Source organism: Ipomoea triloba, chromosome 10 (genome assembly GCF_003576645.1).
Source record: "Ipomoea triloba cultivar NCNSP0323 chromosome 10, ASM357664v1".
NCBI classification, from domain to species: Eukaryota; Viridiplantae; Streptophyta; class Magnoliopsida; order Solanales; family Convolvulaceae; genus Ipomoea; species Ipomoea triloba.
Window position 1 is genome coordinate 10,888,945 of NC_044925.1, and position 19,552 is coordinate 10,908,496.

At 34.1% G+C, this 19,552-nt stretch overlaps 1 protein-coding gene across 1 annotated transcript; it reads left to right on the forward strand.

Moving 5' to 3' along the window:
* The first annotated feature begins 747 nt into the window (after nt 1-747).
* Nucleotides 748-10,546, forward strand: LOC116031829 (nucleotide pyrophosphatase/phosphodiesterase-like). The gene is made up of 10 exons (XM_031274140.1): nt 748-992; nt 2,545-2,636; nt 6,867-6,945; nt 7,172-7,294; nt 8,059-8,151; nt 8,256-8,385; nt 8,568-8,649; nt 8,873-9,005; nt 9,098-9,303; nt 9,626-10,546. The coding sequence occupies exons 1-10, from the start codon at nt 801-803 to the stop codon at nt 10,365-10,367; spliced, it is 1,872 nt and encodes a 623-aa protein (XP_031130000.1). The 5' UTR covers nt 748-800; the 3' UTR covers nt 10,368-10,546.
* Nucleotides 10,547-19,552: the final 9,006 nt, after the last annotated feature.

Consider the following 19,552-nt stretch of genomic DNA (forward strand, 5'->3'; position numbering starts at 1 on the left):
AATGTATTTTTTTTCTTTGTTGATGCATTATATTTATCATTATATTTCATAGGTCTTTTTGGATTATATTTCTTACTTTTTATAAATAGATATCTCTTTGTATCATTATAGTGAAATCTAAATATTAAAAAAATCCCTCTTCCCCTATGTTCTATTATTATCTTTGTCTTTTTCGTTACTCTATTATATTTAGATTGCATTTTTACTCTATTATATTTAATTAAATTGCATTTCAAAACAAAAATAGTGAATGTCCAAATTAAACTATTAGATAGGACCCCTATTTTAATGGAAAGGCCCTGTACATCTTATAGTTAGACAGTTTCACGTAAGATTTATTCTTTATTAAATGGTGGAATAAATTATTTTTTAAAAAAAAGACTAATTGTTGCAAATAAATAAAAACCTATGATGTAATGTGACAATTTTTTTTCTATTAAAAAATTAAATAGGACAATGTCCCAATAGTCTATGATTAAAAATAAAAATAAAAAATAAAAAAAATTAACTGCTCATGAAGCTAATTTAAATGGTTGACCACTTGACCAAAAGCATATACCTTCAACGAGTCTTAGACAAAAGTTTCAGTGTAAGGTGTAATCTAAGGTATCATATATAAAATAAAATTAAAGAAACTAATCACGTGCATCCCTGCTGTAACTCTATATAGTATATACCATGCGGGCTGCGTCCCTTTATAAATACCAAAATATCAAATCAAAGATGCACATCTCCCTTCTACTCTCTTATTTGACTAGTAGGCATCTGATGCGTGTATGTGAGGAGTGAGAATAAAAAAAATGAAGAAACTGTTCTTCTTCTTCTGTTGTTTCATAGGTTTGGGTTCAGCCCTCCATAGCCATATTTCAGTGGGGAAAAATGGGCATATCTTAGGGGAGCAGCCTTTGTCGAAGATCGCAATTCACAAGGCTGTTTTGGCTCTCCGAGACTCAGCCTCCATTCAAGCCAAACCTGATCTTCTTGGCCTCAAGGTAAACTCTTTATTAGATTTTGAATTATATTGTTTCTCTGCTCCGTTTCCAACAACATATCTCACCTAATAATTTGTTAGGTAATTTTCTGCATATTCAAGTCCTCTATAGTATTAGAATATTCAAGTTGGAATTATATTTGTGGATGTGCAGGTGTCCCCACCAAAATCAAAAGTTGCCGCTTTTGATTGGTGATCAAGGTTTTTACCGTTTACTTCTTTCAAAAATGGTGTCAACTGTCAAGTGTTTATTTAAAAAGAAAAATGCTATTTAGATTCTTAATTTTACTTTTAATTTTTATTCTTTCACTCAATTTTTGATGTAGATCTTTTTTTTGCAGTATCGCAAAATGAAGATAATTTATCAATGATTGTTATATCATGAAGTAAAAGTGGGGAAGTAAGAGATTGAGATTCCATGTAATAAAAACTCTTATCATAAATCATGAGTTTTACTATGTGTACTCTCAAATTCTATCCCTTCACTTCTACTCCATGATTTGACAAATAAGGATATAATATTTTCATCCTTTGGGTCTTAAGAAAAGTGTTTATACTCTGTACCAAGGATTTGTGAGAGAGAGAAATAGAAGTTCATCATGTACTATTTTCTTTAAATCATGTTACATAGACTGAATTTATCTTGCAATACTCTTCTACTTTCAAATGTGGATTCTACCTCCACATCATCAAATGTGCAATACCAGTGATTTGTTTGCGGTTCTCACATCAATAGTAGTTCACATGAGATCTATGCTATATATATATATATATATATATATATATATATATATATATATATATATATATATGGACACACACGTATATGTGTGTGTTGCCTGTGGTTAGGGGTCCGTGTGGCCATTAAAGAATGATATGTTGCCTGCAAGTTCTGGTTTTTGCCTTCATTTCTAGATTTTTACCGGTGTTAATTTGGTTGCAAGTAGAGAATTAAAGGGAAAAAATAATAATTTCATAAGAGAGAAATAGAATAAAAACAAAGTGAGAATTAAAATTTAGCGCTAACATTTAGTTTTTAAAAATAAAATTACTAAAAATTGCAATTCTAGTGTTTGGTATCTTTGGAAATGGAAATGAAAGAAGTAATTATATAAAGACCACAATCTATATACTTATTATTATTATTATTACTATTATTATTATTATTAAATGACAAGTAAATTTGTGTCAGAACTATAATACAATACAGTTATTATTTGAAATATGCTGATGTTTTTAGATTGATTATTCATTTTGGATATAAACTTGTATCACTAGCGTATATTTCATAAGAAGAAAGATCCGTAATGAGAGAGAGATGTGAGCAGACAAATGAAACATCAATTTTACTTTAGAAAAGAGAGTGTAATTTTGTCTCAAGTGCATCTTTTTTTTTAACCCAAAAAATGAGGAATTGAAATTATATCATAGTGGATGCATGAGATTCTAATTCCGTAAAAATGTAACCTTGAAAATTAGATGAAAGTAGAATATAATTTTAATTTTCTCCAACCAAACGGGCGTTTAGTATTAAAAGTTTAATTTGTTTGCAGGGGGAAGATACAGAATGGGTGACTGTGAATCTTCAGAATCCACAACCGTCCAACGATGATTGGGTCGGAGTCTTTTCTCCTGCCAAATTCAAGTAATGTCTCAACTGAAATGTTCTTTTAAATTTATGAATTTTGAAAATACAGAGTAAAATAAAAGTGATTAAAAAAAAGAGAACCATATTCATAATTCAACTGTGCTGTCGCTCAATAATATCAATAATTATTATTATTATTATTATTTTTTCAAAAAAAAAAATAATAACTATTATTATTATTATTATTACTGTTGTTGTTGTTTTCCACTTAAAATTCTAAACAATCAATAGTGCACAATAAGGTGTCACTCTCAAATGATTCACACAAACTGTTCACGTGATACTTCATTGATTACTTGATGCATTAGGTAAGAGCAAGGTCATAGCAAGGTCATTTGTGATTTTTTTTTTAAAGTTGCGTTTAGTTCAAACATCGAAATAAAAATGGTGATTGTTTTCAGTCGTTATACCGTGGACCATGCACCATGCACCATGACTGATACTGCAGTTATGTTGAAAGGGAATTGCAGTTTCGCGGAATAGAGGCCATTTCATCCGTTTGGAACTGCAGTTATGTTGAACTGATACTGCAGTTGTGTTGAACGGATGAAACGACCTCTGTTCAGCGCAATTGCAGTTCCCTTTCAACACAACTGCAGTATCAGTTCAACACAACTACAGTATCAGTTCAACACAACTGTAGTATCAGCCATGACCATGATCCACAATGTATTGTGGACCATGGTCCACAGTATAATTTGCGGATTGACTTAGCAATTGTAATGAATTCTGATAAATGTAATTCCTTTATTTAAGTACGGAGTAATAAATAGGAATTGAAGTTAAAGTAAATAAATAAAGAAATAAATTATTTTTTTGAATACTACTTAAATAAATTATTAAAAATAAATAAATAAATAATACATACATAGGGGTGATTTCAAATGAGAACAACCTCCTACCCCCACCCTTCTTGTAATAACTAATCTCAATTGCTCATTAAAATTCATCAATAGTTAAGAATTTAAGTATAAAAAAATAAATATTGGGTCAATTTTATAATTATTAAAACTTTCAAGTTTGTAATATTTATAAAATTGATTCTACCTATTTCTCTTTGGCAAAAACTTGTGTGAGACCGTCTCACCGTGAGACGGGTCGGATCAAGATGAAAATGTAATACTTATACGCAAAAATTTCATACTTATATGCTCAAATGTAATATTAATTAGGAATAAAATTTTTGTTACTTATAAGGATAAATGTAATACTTTTAAAGGCAAATGCAATACTTTTACATTTTGATTTAAAAGTATTACATTTTTCCTCAAAAATATTATATTTTCCCTTATAAGTAAGGGGCACTTGTCAACATTATTTATTATAGAAAATTTAATACTTTTAATGGAAAATATAATACTTTTACATCAAAATTAAAAAGTATTACATTTTTTACTCAAAAGTATTACATTTTCTCTTATAAGTAACAAAAATTGTATTCCTAATTAGTATTATATTTGAGTATATAAGTATGACATTTGCGTGTTGCTTCGACCCGACACGACCCGTCTCACGAATAAGGATCCGTGAGACGGTTTCACACAAATGTGACCCTTTCTCTTTATTTTTCATCAACCATCAACTGTTGATTTATCAAAATGCATGGATCTGCTCATAGCTACTTTCTCAACCAAATAAAGCACAAGGAGTCAATATCGCCTCCACTAAGGCTCAAACTCACCTCCTCCCATGTAGGGGTGCAACCGGGTGCCACTAGACCACAAGGTCTTTGGCGAATGACCTTCTTATTATTATTATTATTATTATTATTATTATTATTATTATTATTATTACTACTACTACTACTACTACTATTATTTTTCCTCTTTTTTTATTCCAATTTTCAAAAGTAGCCAAGTCAGGGTGGCATAAATCGCTAGGCACCCCCGAACGTCCGATTTTTTTAATTTTTTTTTAATTTTTATAGTTATTTTTAATTTTTATAATTTTTTAAGAATATATTTTAAGTGTTAATAATTATATAGTGTTTATTAATAAGTTAATACTTAATAGTTATTACTTATTAAGTTATTATTTAATAATTATTAGTATATTACTTATTAGTTTAATTTAGTTATTACTTATTACTTGTTATCTTATTAAGTTATTAATTATTACTTATTAGACAATTAGAGTATTAGTTAATAACTTAATACATTATAACATTAATAGTTTAAATATTTAAAATTTAAAATTATTAAAAAAAAAAAAAAGCCTAGCCCGATTGTGGAGGAGGATGATTTCGGCCTTCCTCGATGCGGCTGGGTGCCGCATATGCGCGATTTTTACAACATTGAGCCAAGTAGGACAGGTAAATCTAGTGGCATCCGGTGTCCCGGTTAACACTCCTACATGGATGATGGGAGTGGGTTCGAGCCTCAGTGGAGACAACTGTTAACCGAGTTAGTAATACTTAAAAAAAAAAAAAAAGATACTTAGGAATTTGAACCATGTAATAAGATATATAACACAAGTGGGCAAACAAATATAGTAATGTATATCAAATCCGATAGTAAGGTATAAAAGTTACAACCAAATAGCCCGAGTTCTGTTTTAAACATGACATTATTTGTAAACTTAAAAACAATATGAATTATTCCTTTATCTCTCTTACTAATATTTAGATGCAAAATATATATTTTTAAAAATAAATTTAGCTCATAACCCGACATGAGTTTTAAAAAATCATTTTTTTTTCCTTTTGTGAAAAATCAAAAGAGTCAATCAAGTAATGTTATATGTAGGAAGTAAATTTTGGAGGAGAATATAGTATCATTTAAAAATATGTATCGACTTTTACAAGTATATTAATATTTATGACTATACTAATTAAAATATTTTTTTAAATAATAATATAAAATATTACTTTCTTTGTTTTATTTTATTTGTCCTATTTATTATTCATTGTTCAAACTAATTATTCATTCTTTGCTTCTTTCCTTCAATATTATTTTTATAATTTTAAATTTATTTTTTTTGTGTTTACTATTATTTTAAATGTAATTTTTAAATATATTTATACAAAATATTAAATTTAATATTATAAAATTATAAACAACTTTAGTCAAATCTTAGTTTTTTTTTTTTTTTTTTTTTTTTCCTGAAAAGAGTCAAATCTAGTTAACAAAATCAAATTCATAAAATGAGATGGAGGGAGCACTATTTATTATTTATAAATATTTCATTATTATTGGGCATGATTCTCACAAAATATAAATGTTTAGGTTTTTAAATCAAGTAATAATAATCGCACCAAAGATTATGTGGTTTAGTGGCACCCAGTTATACCCCACATGAGATTAGTGGGTTCGAGTCAGTGGAGGTGATATTGGCTCTTTGTGTTTCATTTGGTTGTGAAAGTAGCTATGAACAGATACTACATTGTAACAGAGTCAATAGCACTCAAAAAAAAAAAAAAAAAAACGCAAACACAAAGATTTGAGTTTTTCTGCCAATAAATTTTTAACTTTATTATTTGTGGGTTATGTACGGCCTTACCCTATCCCTTACCTATATAATTCAATACTAACATGCATACTCACTGAAATCATCGATCTTCACCACCATCTATCACAAATATTTCATTGTTATTAGGTAAAAATTTGTGTGTGATTGTTTTAGGATCCTTGTCCATGAGACGGGTTGGATCAAGATGAAATGTAATATTTATATTAACAGATGTAATACTATTTAAGAATAAAATGTTTGTTACTTATAAAAAAAAAAAACATAATATTTTTGAGAACAAATGTAATATTTTTACATTTTGATGTAAAAGTTTTACTTTTTCCATCAAAAGTATTATATTATTTTTTATTTATAAGTATTACATTTGCATATTGACGCAACCTATCTGTGAGATGGTCTGCAAATTATTCTGTGGATTCGGGTCCACTTTGCAATGTAATCACGGGTCCATCTTGCAAGGTGGACCCGGATCAAAAAATACACAATTTATATACTGAACGTTTATAGCACAATTTACATATTGAATGTTCAAAATTTTATATACTGAATGTTAACAGTTTACATACTGAATGTCTTAATGTTCACAATTTAAATTGAGAAAATTCATTATGAAAATTGTGAACATTCAGTATATAAGTTGTGTATTTTGACCCGAGTCCACCTTAGTTTATGGCATAACTGTTCGAGACGGTCTCACACAACTGTGATACTTGTAAATACACATTTTATTACATTTTTTTATTTAATTTGTAAATACAGTGAGTCTATTTGTTACCCGGAAGGCGCTATGGAAGAATATGGTTACCAGACCCCATTCATTTGTACTGCTCCCATAAAGGTAGGAGTAATTTGTTCAATAGATATTTACTTGCAACACCACACCATATGAGGAGTAATATTAGATTTCATTACAAAAGTAGAAAATCATTATATAACATCAAAAAGATAAAAAAAAATGGTAATTTATAAAGAGTAATTTTAGATTTCCTAAGTGCCTTTTTGGCATGATGTTATGCTAAATCTTTTTAATTAAAACTAACTATTTTTTTTTTTTTTTTATGCAGTTCAAGTTTGCAAATTATTCCAATGACAATTACATTGAGACAGGGAAAACTGCAATCAAATTTCAGCTAATCAATCAACGAGCAGATTTCTCCTTCGCACTCTTTTCTGGTGGTTTAGATAACGTATGTGCTACTAAAATTTAATTTCTACATACTACTTAAAAATAAAATAAAATAAGGGTGTGTTTGGTTCATGAGTTTGTACACTAATAATAGGAATCAAAATCATAGTTAATATTTGGTTGATAAATTTTTAAAACACAATTATAGGATTTGATCATCCCTTCAATTAAAAACTCCATTCCCTAATTAAAAATGAGTATCATTCCATCTTATAGGTAATCTAATTTTTAAGTTTAGATTAGTGCATTTAGATTTTTGTTTTGATTTTTTTGTTCATATTGGTGCTTTTGGATGTCATTATATTATGATCAAATGCGTTGATTTTTTGTTTTGTTTTTTTTTTTTTTGTTTTTTGTTTTTTTTTTTTGTATTTTTAAAACTTTTATTTCTATTATAGGATTATACATAACCAAACATCAATATTAGTAATCATTTCGATTCCACCCTACTATCAAACATACAAAATATTTTTCACCAACATTCATTCCTATTACCAAGTATTTGATTCCTGTTCCGATTCCTATTCTGATTCCCATGTTTGAACCAAACAAACCCTAAGTGTTACTATTTCATTCTAAACATGTTTTCACTTTTAAATAATGGAGAATTAAAGTTTTGTTTTATCATATATTTGGACAAAAAAATTTAGGCTAAAATTTGTACATTTGAGGTGGTTTCATCTTATCACTTACACATATCATTAACCATTAGCAAGCATTTATAAGATTTACATACGAATAATTATTTACGGATGTGGAGTGCAGCCGAAATTGATATCAGTATCAAATTTCTTGTCCTTTGTGAATCCCAAAGCCCCTCTTTGGCCACGCCTTGCTCTTGGAAAGTCCTGGGACCAAGTAAGTTCATTATATATATATGTACACCTTTTTCTTCTAATTTTAATTTTAATTTTAATTGGAAAAGAATTTAATTAATTAATTAATTAATTAAATTTGTTCAGATGACAGTAACATGGACAAGTGGTTATAACATAGATGAAGCTTATCCGTTGGTCCAATGGGGTTGGAAGGGACAAGCTCAAAAACGTACACCTGCCGAAACTACAACGTACCACAGGACCAGCATGTGCGGTATGTATGTATGTATGGTTCATTATTAGAAATATAATAATGTGAAAATGTTTAACTAACACATACAAGCTAAGCTAGTTTCAATTATATTTCATTCAAAATGTTTTTGGCATTTGGTAATCTATATTAGTCAAAAGATTACATACTAATAGAAGATTGTTGTAAATGAGCATGGGTTACAGGTCCACCTGCACGAACAGTTGGTTGGCGTGATCCTGGTTTCATCCACACTGGCTTTTTGAAGGAATTGTGGCCAAATGTTATGTCAGTTTCCTCAAAGCCAATCCAACTTTAATTTTCACATATTACCACAAATTTCTTATCACTTATTAAATTTATTAAGCTACCAAAAGTCATTTAATTAATTCATAGATACTAATTAACAATATTATTTACAACTAAGAAATCAAATAAGGTACTTGACTAGGTATAAAGACGGATAAATAAATTTAAATGAGTCATTTTTTTACTTGTTATATTTTCACAGCTACACTTACAAAGTCGGCCATTTACTATTGAATGGAACATACGTTTGGGGCAAGAAGTATTCATTTCGAGCACCGCCATCTCCAGGACAAGAATCACTACAACGCATTATAATATTTGGAGACATGGGGAAGGTGAATTTACCTTAAAATTATCAGATGTTTCTATTATATGTTTACCTTAATTTCTTCATTTGAATTGTACGTACAAACGTTTATGTGAGCAGCATGAGCGTGATGGATCAAATGAATATGCGGATTATCAGCCAGGGTCGCTCTTGACAACTGACCAGCTCGTTAATGACCTTGATAATTTTGACATTGTCTTCCTCATTGGAGATTTACCTTACGCGAATGGCTATGTCTCCCAATGGGACCAGTTCACAGCCCAGGTTGCACCCATCACCTCTACTGTGCCATTCATGATCGCAAGGTTTGTATTAGGACCAAACGCTTACCTTACATTAAAATTTATGGCTAGTAGCCAATTTAAGGGGACTTCACCCTTCTTTACTCGCTCCCCTACAACTCAGGCCGTTTAAGTGTTTTTACCGGACTCGAATCCTGACTCCTATACTAAATTGTTAGATCAAAGGTTTACCACCACTATGCTAAAAGTTATAGTTATAACTTCTGGCAGTAGTAGTAAGCGCATGATGTTAATAGCTTGTTTGTTTATTTGTGTTCATAAATAACTGTACTCTATGAAGCAAGCAAGCAGCTTCACCTAATATTATGAAATTCTTGACATACAGCGGCAACCATGAACGGACCTTTACCAATTCAGGATCAATCTACGACGGCCAAGATTCCGGCGGAGAGTGTGGAGTGCCGGCTGAAACCACTTACTACGTCCCGGCGGAGAACAGAGCCAAATTTTGGTACCAAACAGAGTATGGGCTATTCCACTTCTGCATAGCGGACACGGAGCACGACTGGAGAATTGGGTCAGAGCAATACAAATTCATCGAGAAGTGCCTGGCCTCGGCCAACCGCCACAAGACTCCATGGCTCATCTTTGCTGCCCACCGCGTGCTTGGCTACTCCTCTAACGATTGGTACGCCAAAGAGGGGTCTTTCGAGGAGCCCATGGGGAGAGAGCACTTGCAAGGGTTGTGGCAGAAGTACAAAGTTGACATGGCTTTCTTCGGCCACGTCCACAACTACGAACGCACCTGCCCCATCTACCAGAACCAATGCGTCAACGACGAAACCTCTAACTACTCCGGCACCGTCAACGGGACCATCCACGTCGTGGTCGGGGGCGGAGGGAGCCATCTTTCACAGTTCACCTCCATCAATACCACTTGGAGCCTGTACAAGGATTACGACTGGGGGTTTGTCAAGCTCACCGCGTTTAATCAATCCTCTCTGCTCTTCGAATACAAGAAGAGTAGAGATGGCAAAGTGTATGATTCTTTCACCATCTCAAGGGATTACAGAGATGTATTGGCCTGCGTCCATGATGGGTGTGAGCCTACCACTCTCGCAAACTAGATCGATGAAAGATATGAACCAAATTTGATGAGCTGAAAATAATAAATTGGGCGTGACAAAATAGGGATTGTTCCTAGAACCAAGCTCCCAGTGCTCTAAATTAGATCAGGGTCACGTGTACTTCATTTGACAATTTTTAAATAAATTATGGTATAAATCTTTTGTCATTTTTATCCTCACTTATGTTATCCACACTTGTAAAAGCATATTTCATTTTCAAAATTCCACGTAACTAAATTTGTAATTAATCATTATTGATTCCTTGTCCATATAATTCTCGGGAATAACTAATACCAGAGTGTTCTCTAGGAATGAATATTCCCCTTGCAAAGGGAATAACTTATCATTGGAAATAAATAGCCAAAACAAACAATAGAATAGGTTTATATTGACAAGCTTGTAGTATGCGTGAGATGAAAAGTAGGTTGGAGAATTAATATTTTCAGGGGTTGTCGTTCTCAACGAATCCAAATGTGTGCAAGCAACATTGTGTCTAAAAGTAACAAATGAGCAAGAGAGCAAGTAATCAACACACTAGAGAGCAAGCTAAATCACAATCACTTAAAAGAAATCAAGAAGATGGAATGGGATTTTGATTAGTCCTTCCTTGCATTGGTGCCACATAGTTCCTAGGTAGGAAATACATAATGTGCTAATAGGGCATGGGAGATGTTTGCTATTGTCAATGCCATTTTGGTCTCCTTGACCTATCATGGAGTAGAATTGCACCCAAGTGTTAATGTTACTACCATGAGACATTTCATCAAATTAAACACCTTGCCTACATCTCCTTTCGAGCTTTCTCCTCTCGGAGCAAAGGTGGGAAATGCAAGTGGATTTAGGCTCTAGTATAGTCCTCATCTCTTGGTAACTATACTAACTCCTATGTCTTCAATGAAGTTGGACCCTAACCTCATGGAAGTCAACAACAAACTCCACTTCCATCAAGAATCCAAGTCAATCAACACATTTATATTTCCTAATTGCAATTACACTCACACTAGCATAATGACAAGGAAATTCTAATATAATTCCCTAAGAAACCTAGCCACACATGATCTAAATTGAAATGCAATCACAATTGAGCTAAAATGGAGATGAAGTGATGAAGCAAAAGAGTAGAAAATCTAGTAGATTTACTTAGCTCAACTAGAAATTGCAATCAATCCATCAAAATCTTCAATCAAGCAAGATGAGAGCTCCAAGATCAAAGGTAAGTCCATATGTCCTCTCCTATTTTTAAATTTTTAAATTCATATGCAACAAAGTTTTCAAGAAGAAGAAATTTCAAGCAACAAGGATTTCAAGAAGTAAAAAATTTGAGAATAAATAAGAAGAGTTTTTGAATAGAGCATCAAATTTTTTGAAATTTATGAAGCAACACGATATAATAATTTATGAACAAAAGAATTTGTCACCGGAGAATAATTTATGAGCAGTAGAATTTTTTAGATTGACTCTTGAACATCAAAGTTATGGAATAGCAGAATTTTGGAGATAGGATTCTCTAATTCTAAAGTAGCAGAGTTTTGAAAACTAGTTCATACACAACAAAGTTTTCAAGCAAGGTTTCAAACATAAAAGTTGAAGTAGAAGACATTTCATGATCAAAACTCTAATGTATCCAAAACTTCTATACAAGTTCTAATAATGCTACATGTCAAATATGAAAAGGTTGCAAAAATCAATAAAGCATGATATAGATCAAGTAGTTGGGAGAAAATTTTCAAACATGTGAAAATAAGCTACTACAACGGCCGAAAGTGAAGATCAAATTTTCAACCCATTAGACCAAGCTACAACAACCAAGAATTCAAAATCAAAGCTATCATACTCTAACAAATATATTTGATTATATATAAAAAGAGCATGAAGACTTGAAGACAAATACGATGAAATATAGAAGAAACAAGAGAGCACAAATACGAAGAGCAAAATCTTCAAGTTTTTGGAATATTCTTTCTTTATAGATATATCTAGTAGATCATAAAAGAGACTAAACTCTCAATAAGTCCCTAAGAGTTGGAGAGAAAGAAAAAGTCATTCTTTCTGTATCTCTACTAAGTGTAGATAGGAGAGTAACAAAGGAGTTGTGAAATCTTGAGATAAATGTTGACTTTGTGATCAAAGCACTTTATTTGTGAGATAGGTGAAGGTGTTGGGTTTGTGTTCAAAGCACTTCATCTAAGAAGATCTAAGTGATAAGTGCTGGCTTGTTCAAAGCACACTATCTAATAGATCTGGAGTTTGTGACGACTTGGTGATCAAGGCACTGGAGTTAAATCACCGTCTCTTGTATCTGGGTGATTGATACCAACTTGAAGGGCTACAACTTTGTTGAAGACTACAAAGGCCAATAAAATGGTTTTGGGGGTGAAAAATAGCCTAGAAGTCAAAGAAGTTGCACAGAGTTCGGGGAACCAGGAAGTACATGGCCACCCACAAGGCCCGTATTGTGGCCGTGTGTTTTTGGTCGATTTACAGTGCAAAACAGCAGTTCCAGAGGTCTGGGACACAGCCACCTACACGGCCCGTGTCCCTAGTCGTGTGACTGCTACTCTGTTTATATTTAAGCTCGTTTTGAGCATTTTCAACTCGGTTTTGACCCATGGTTGAACCCTAGACACTCTCCTTCACTTCCTTTCATATTTTTTAGGTTAGATTAGGCTTAGATTTATGTTCTTTAACACTTTTGAAGCTTGTAATCTTGGATATGAAGCTTGAATTTCAAGATTCTACCACCCATTTCAATAGAGAAACTTTCTTTTCCTTATCTCTTTTCCTTTGCAAGATTTATGTTTATTACTTGTGCTTTTATGTTCTTTATGCTATTTAATCATGAGAATTTAGTTTATGGGCTTGAATTAGGGTTGTATTATCTATTTGTGTTCTTTATGCCATTCCCTTATAATTTGTGATTATTGCAAAAAAAAGGGAAGAACTCTAACCTAGGGTTCTTGAGTTTATGAAGGATCTGTGTTTGTATCTTGATAATATTTGATGTACACATTCATTGGAATGTATTTGGAGGATTCTTGGTCTCAATGAGAGTTGGGTCAAGATTCCAAGCTACCCCTTGCATAAACCCAATTTGCTTCTATGAAAATAGGGAAAATTAGGGGTTTAAGATGCTAATTGTGCTTGAAGAACTTGGAGTTGATTCACCACGAAAATGGGGAAATTCCTTGTTCTAATCCTTGTATATTTGCTAACATGAGTGACTTATAGACTATGATTCCTACGTGCATACCCGCTTGATTCTTAGTTATTTGTTCCCCTAACCCCGTAGGTTGTTAAAGCATCTAGATGATAATGCCCTCTAACTTGAGTCATATTTCTTTATTTTGTTTTTATCTGTTGTTTATATGTGTTTGTTCTACCTTGTTGTCATTTGCTTAGCTTCTTGTTGATCTCCTTATACTAGTGCCTAGTTTTGTGATTGCATATTGCGTGCCATAACTCCTAATCCCCTAAGGATGACATTTCACACCCATACACTCACCATCACTCATTTTTGCTACAATCAGGGGTGATCCACATGGGGGCAAACGGTGGTCAGTAGTGAGCAATTTGTCCTCCTCCTACATTTTGTGGGCCATATACAATTCGGCCTCTATCACCACTTAGTCCATAGGTAGCCTTGCCACCTACATTTTCTTGGGGTCTCCCATGGTACCCCGATTGTTGTCATCCTTCTTCTTGCTTCCAATTTTGGCTTCTTCCACTGAAGTTGTATGCATTCCCTCTTAAATAATTCACCACCACCACTTGCTCAAAAGCGAAAGGAGATGCACATGTCATAGTGTCATGAGGTCCACCGCACATATTGCAATAGAGAGCTAGGGTCATACACGGCTTGGATTTTGCTTCAAGCTTTTCCACGATTGATTGTAGCCTTTTTATCTCGTGGTTCATAGCATCAACCTTGGCATCATTAGCCACATTTTCTTTCACCTCATACATCCCGACTCTAGCATCACGCTTGTTGTACCAAAGAGAAGTATTTGAGCATATCCTTTCAATGAGATCCTCGAAATCCGCCGGAAATGATGATACAAAGGCACCACGACTTAATGAGTCAAGAAGCACTTTTGCCCTCATCTATGAGACCTCCGCAGAAAGAGCTAATGACGTCCCAAGGGTGGAGGAGGTCGGGTGGGCATTGACACTTTAAAGAATTAAATCTCCTCCATGCTTCACCAAGACTTTCTAGAGGGCTTTGCTTAAACTCTTGCACTTGTTTTCGGACTTTCATAGTATTTGTCATTGGGAAAAATTCGTTCATGAAATCCTTATGTAGTTGCCCTCAAGATCTAAAATGATTGTCGTCTTGACTATCTAGCCACCTTGAAGCTTTCCCAATCACGGAAAATGGAAACAATTTCAATCTCACAATTTCATCCGACATGCCTTCTTGTTAGAACATGCCGCAAATCCTTACAAATCTTGTGATGTGAGTGTGAGGGTCCTCCGAGGGTAGGCCACTAAATGGATTGTTTTGGACGAGGTTGAGAACCAATGGATGTATGTGGAAATTGAGGTTCTCCAAAGGGGGCACAAATATGGAATTATGCATTGAAAAGTCCAGTTCATATACTTGGCTATATATAGTACTTCCCCTTTGATCATTGAAAAGTCCACAAATATGTATGTGGAAGACAAGTTTTCCTCCCCAACTAAAAGTAGTTTAAGGAGAGGTTAGCACAAGCAATGTAAAAAGCAAAAGTAAAAAAGAAAAAGTGACACAAGTATCAAAGTATGAAGTTATTCCTCAATCTAAAAGCAAATTAACAACTACCGCATGTCATCCCCGGCAACATCGCCATTTGACAAATAGGATGTTTGTTGTGTCAAAGAATTAGGATCACTCCCGAATATATCGTTCCCTCGCGGATGGCAAATTTGGAAGTGTTAATATGCTTTTACACTAAAGAATAGAGATCACACATATCATATACAATGTCACTAAGTGCAAGGTTGGAATTGAGCATGTTGTAGTAACAAGAGTGCAAACTAAGTGTTCAAAGACAAATGTAAGAAAAGCTTAGGAATGGAATTGCTATCTAATACATGATGGTTCTAGTGTCTAGGACTTAGGCTATGTACATTGCAATGATAACATTCAAGTGAGGTTTTACTAGTACCTTTCACCTATCGGTCTACTAATCATTCTCTTGGCATGGGGCACTTTTTAGGTGATCATTAACCAAAGAGGCATTTTATCAAACATGTTGTCTACACCTCATTTCTCACTTAGGCCTTTCAGAACTTAAAGTAAGAAAACATCTATGATTAGGAACCTTATGTTCTGTATCCACGATGGGTCCACGAGCGTGGATAGCTCGTGGACTGCCTCCCTTTGTGTGCTTCTTCCTAGAATGCTCCCGGTTATGTCCATATGCCTTCCCTTAAGCTCAAAACCCTTCAAGACCACTAAAATGCAATATATGATAGGACTTTGCAACACATTAGCACATCTAAGCAATTATGACCATAAATCAACCACAAAGGATATCATTTGAGCATAGAATGACCCTATAAAGACCCTTAGATATGAATGTCTTTGGCACTTATCAACATTTAAGTATTGAATATGTTTCTTACTTATTATACTATCTATTTTAAAAAGCCAAATTCGAATTAGTTTGAAAAGTCTATTCACCTCCTCTAGACTTTTCACCACCCTAACGGGACCAACATATTTCATCTTGTTTAGAACACCTTCAATAGAGAAGGCTTCTCTCTCTCTCTCTCTCTCTACTTTTATTGAGCAACGTTTCTGATTTATATTTCTGTTCATCTTGTGCAAATGTTTCTTAATTGTAAGTAATCCCTTTTGGGGATTGTATTAGGTGTTCCTACCTTTCTAAATGCTTATTGTGTAATTATTGAATAAAGGGAAGAATCCCAACCTAGGTTTCATCCTTGTGAAGGAGTTTATGTTTTATCTTGTTGATTCTTGATGCACAATGTAGAATAATTCTTAAAGAAACTGAATCATCTTTCTGTTATTACTCCATACTCAAAACAACATATTACAAGACATTATATAGGAAGATAACAAGTATTGGGAAGGGACATAATAAATAAAAGGTCTGCCCAAGAAACTACTCCTCTCCCCAAAGCCTTAAATGCAATATTAAATAAGTCTGCAGAGTAGGCTGCTCAAGATAGATATTCCAACACTCCCCCTCAAGCTGGAGCGTATAAATCAAATGCTCCTAGCTTGTTACATATATATTCAATCCTAGGTCCACGAAGAGATTTGGTGAGAACATCAGCAAGTTGATCGTTTGACCCAACAAATGTGGTAACAATGTCTCCGGATGCAACTTTCTCACGTATAAAGTGGCAATCAACCTCGATATGTTTGGTTCTTTTATGGTAGACAGGATTGGATGCAGTATGTAGAGCTGCTTGATTATCACAAACTAGTTTCATAGGATCGAGCTCACAGAAATTGAGTTCTGTGAGAAGTTGCCTAATCCAAATTAGTTCACAAGTTCCTAGTGCCATTGCTCGGTATTCTGCCTTTGCGCTTGATCGTGCAACCACATCTTGTTTCTTGCTTTTCCAAGAAACTAGATTTCCTCCAAATAGAATGCAATATCCAAATGTCGATCTCCTATCCCAAGGACATCCAGCCCAATATGCATTTGTGTAACCAATAATTTCTGTATTTCCATGATCTTTATAAAGTAATCCTGTACCTGGAGATTTTTTCTTATATCTTAAAATTCTGATAGCTGCATCCCAATGGCTTTGGCATAGCTCTTGTAGAAACTAACTAACAACGCTTGCAGCAAAAGAGATATCTGGACGAGTGATAGTCAAGTATAATAGCTTGCCCACTTATCTTCGGTAATGACTTGGATTGGATAGAGGCTCCCCCTGTCCTGGAAGAAGTTTGACATTCGGATCCATGGGTGTGTCAACTGGCTTGTTATCTGTCATACCTGTTTCTTCAAGAATATCCAAAGTATATTTCCATAGTGACATATAAATACCTTGTTTGGATTGGGCAACTTCAATGCCAAGGAAATACTTCAATTTTCCAAGATACTTTGTCTCAAAATGTTGAAACAATAAATGTTTCTTAAGTTCATGTATTCCCTCCATATCATATCCTGTGATAACAGTGTCATCAACATATACTACCAGATATATGCTTTTTCCAAATAGGTGTTTATAGAAGATAGAGTGGTCAGATTTGCTTTGAATCATGCCAAATTGTTGGATCACATCACTAAATCTCCCAAACCAAGCACGAGGAGATTACTTTAAACCATAGAGAGACCGTTTGAGGCGACAAACAAGATTAGTTCCGATTTTAGCCACAAAGCTAGAAGGCTGCTCCATATACACTGCTTCCTTCAAGTCCCCATGCAAGAACGCATTTTTGATATCCAACTGATATAGAGACCAATTACGATTAGCTGCCATTGAGAGAAAGAGACGGATAGATGTGATCTTAGCAACTGGTGAAAAGTGTCTGTGTAGTCAATGCCAAAAACCTGTGTGTACCCTTTAGCAACAAGTCGGGCTTTGAGTCTATCAACTTTTCCATATGCACCCACCTTTACATTATACACCCATCTACAACCAACTACAATTTTTCCAGGGGGTAAAGGAACTAACTCCCAAGTCCCAGAAGAATGGAGTGCTTCCATTTCATCAACCATTGCTTGCTTCCATCCTGGATGAGTTAATGCTTCTTTGACACCTTTTGGAATAGACATAGTAGATAGACTGGTAATGAAAGCACAATATGATGGAGACAATCGCTTTTGTGTAAGGAAATTATAAATAGGATAAGGATTCCGGGTGGATCTTTTACCTATTCGACTAGCAATGGGAGAGCTTGTTGTGGTGTTTTGGACCGTATCAGTGGGCAACGTTGATGTGGGACATGAATCAACTAAAGGCCCATCTTCTTGGGAACTTTGACGATTGCGCCGCTGATAGGTGTACAAGAAAGGTGAACTGTGTCCTTGAATGGTTGATATTGTTGTAGTTCTTTCAGGAACAGTGGGAGACACAGGCTCTGTAAAGGTAGGAACTGGGAGAACTTCTGTGGCTTTAATTGGTTCCCCAAGAAGTCAGATTCATCAACTGAGGTAGAAGAGAAAAAGGGCGTAGTTTCAAAAAATGTGACATCAAAAGAGGTATAGAAACGGTGGGTTTTAGGGCAATAACACCTAAAGCCTTTTTGGAGACGGGAATATCCAATGAACACACATTTTATTGCCTTGGCATCAAGTTTGTCACGTCCTGGGGTGGTATCATGGACAAAGCAAGTACATCCAAAGATCCATAATGGGAGTTTATAGAGGGGTTCCTGTGGAAGTAAAAGATTAAGAGGAATTTTCTCTTGCAACACAGAAGAAGACATTTGATTTATGAGATAGCAAGAATGAAGAATAGCATCCCCCCAAAATGTCTTAGGAACCTTGTGGTGAATGAGCAAGGTGCGGGCTGTTTCAACAAGATGTCGAATTTTTCGTTCAGCAACACCATTTTGTTGAGGAGTCCTAGGATAAGAAAACTCATGAAGTATTCCATGTGAAGAAAAGAAAGAAGTGAAGGAGTCAGAAAAATATTCCCTAGCATTATCACTGCGTAAGACTTTTAGAGATACCCCAAATTGATTTACAATTTCATTGTAGAATTTTTGAAACACATCAAATAATTCAAAACGATTTTTCATTAAGAAGACCCAACTACATCGAGAGAAATCATCAATGAAAACAACAAAATATAAGAACCCCAAGGTGGTTGAAACACAACATGGTCCCCAAACATTAGAGTGCTGATGTTGTGTGTATAGTGGTGATGGTGAATGTGGTATGGAAGTGGTAAAACGAGGAAGTTTCCCCGAGTGTCGTGTCTCTCAAGGATGGCGAATGGGAACCGAATTTATGTTGGCATTCATGAGGTTGAAATGTAAGAGTTGCAAGAGTCAAAGGGAGAGGTGTTGTTCATGGTTGGTTGGGTAAGAGGTTTGAAAGTAAAATAAGATGGAAAATACAAAAGGTAAAAGGAAAGGGTGCATGCCAAAGTTAAGCTAAAGGATTGATTATCGTAGGTAGCTTGGGATTGGGTTTCGGGATTGATCTAGGGAGTCACGGTATCAATACCAAGTGACGTCACACTTTGACTCTCAATCCTCATTCGATTGAGGCATT

What these genes read in the sequence shown, in the direction of transcription:
- LOC116031829 (XM_031274140.1), top strand. Translation starts at nt 801, where the DNA reads ATGAAGAAACTGTTCTTCTTCTTCTGTTGTTTCATAGGTTTGGGTTCA. An exon ending in TTTTCTCCTGCCAAATTCAA is followed by an intron (nt 2,637 to 6,866) that starts GTAATGTCTCAA and finishes TTGTAAATACAG; the next exon opens with TGAGTCTATTTGTTACCCGG. An exon ending in TATTTGGAGACATGGGGAAG is followed by an intron (nt 9,006 to 9,097) that starts GTGAATTTACCT and finishes TTATGTGAGCAG; the next exon opens with CATGAGCGTGATGGATCAAA.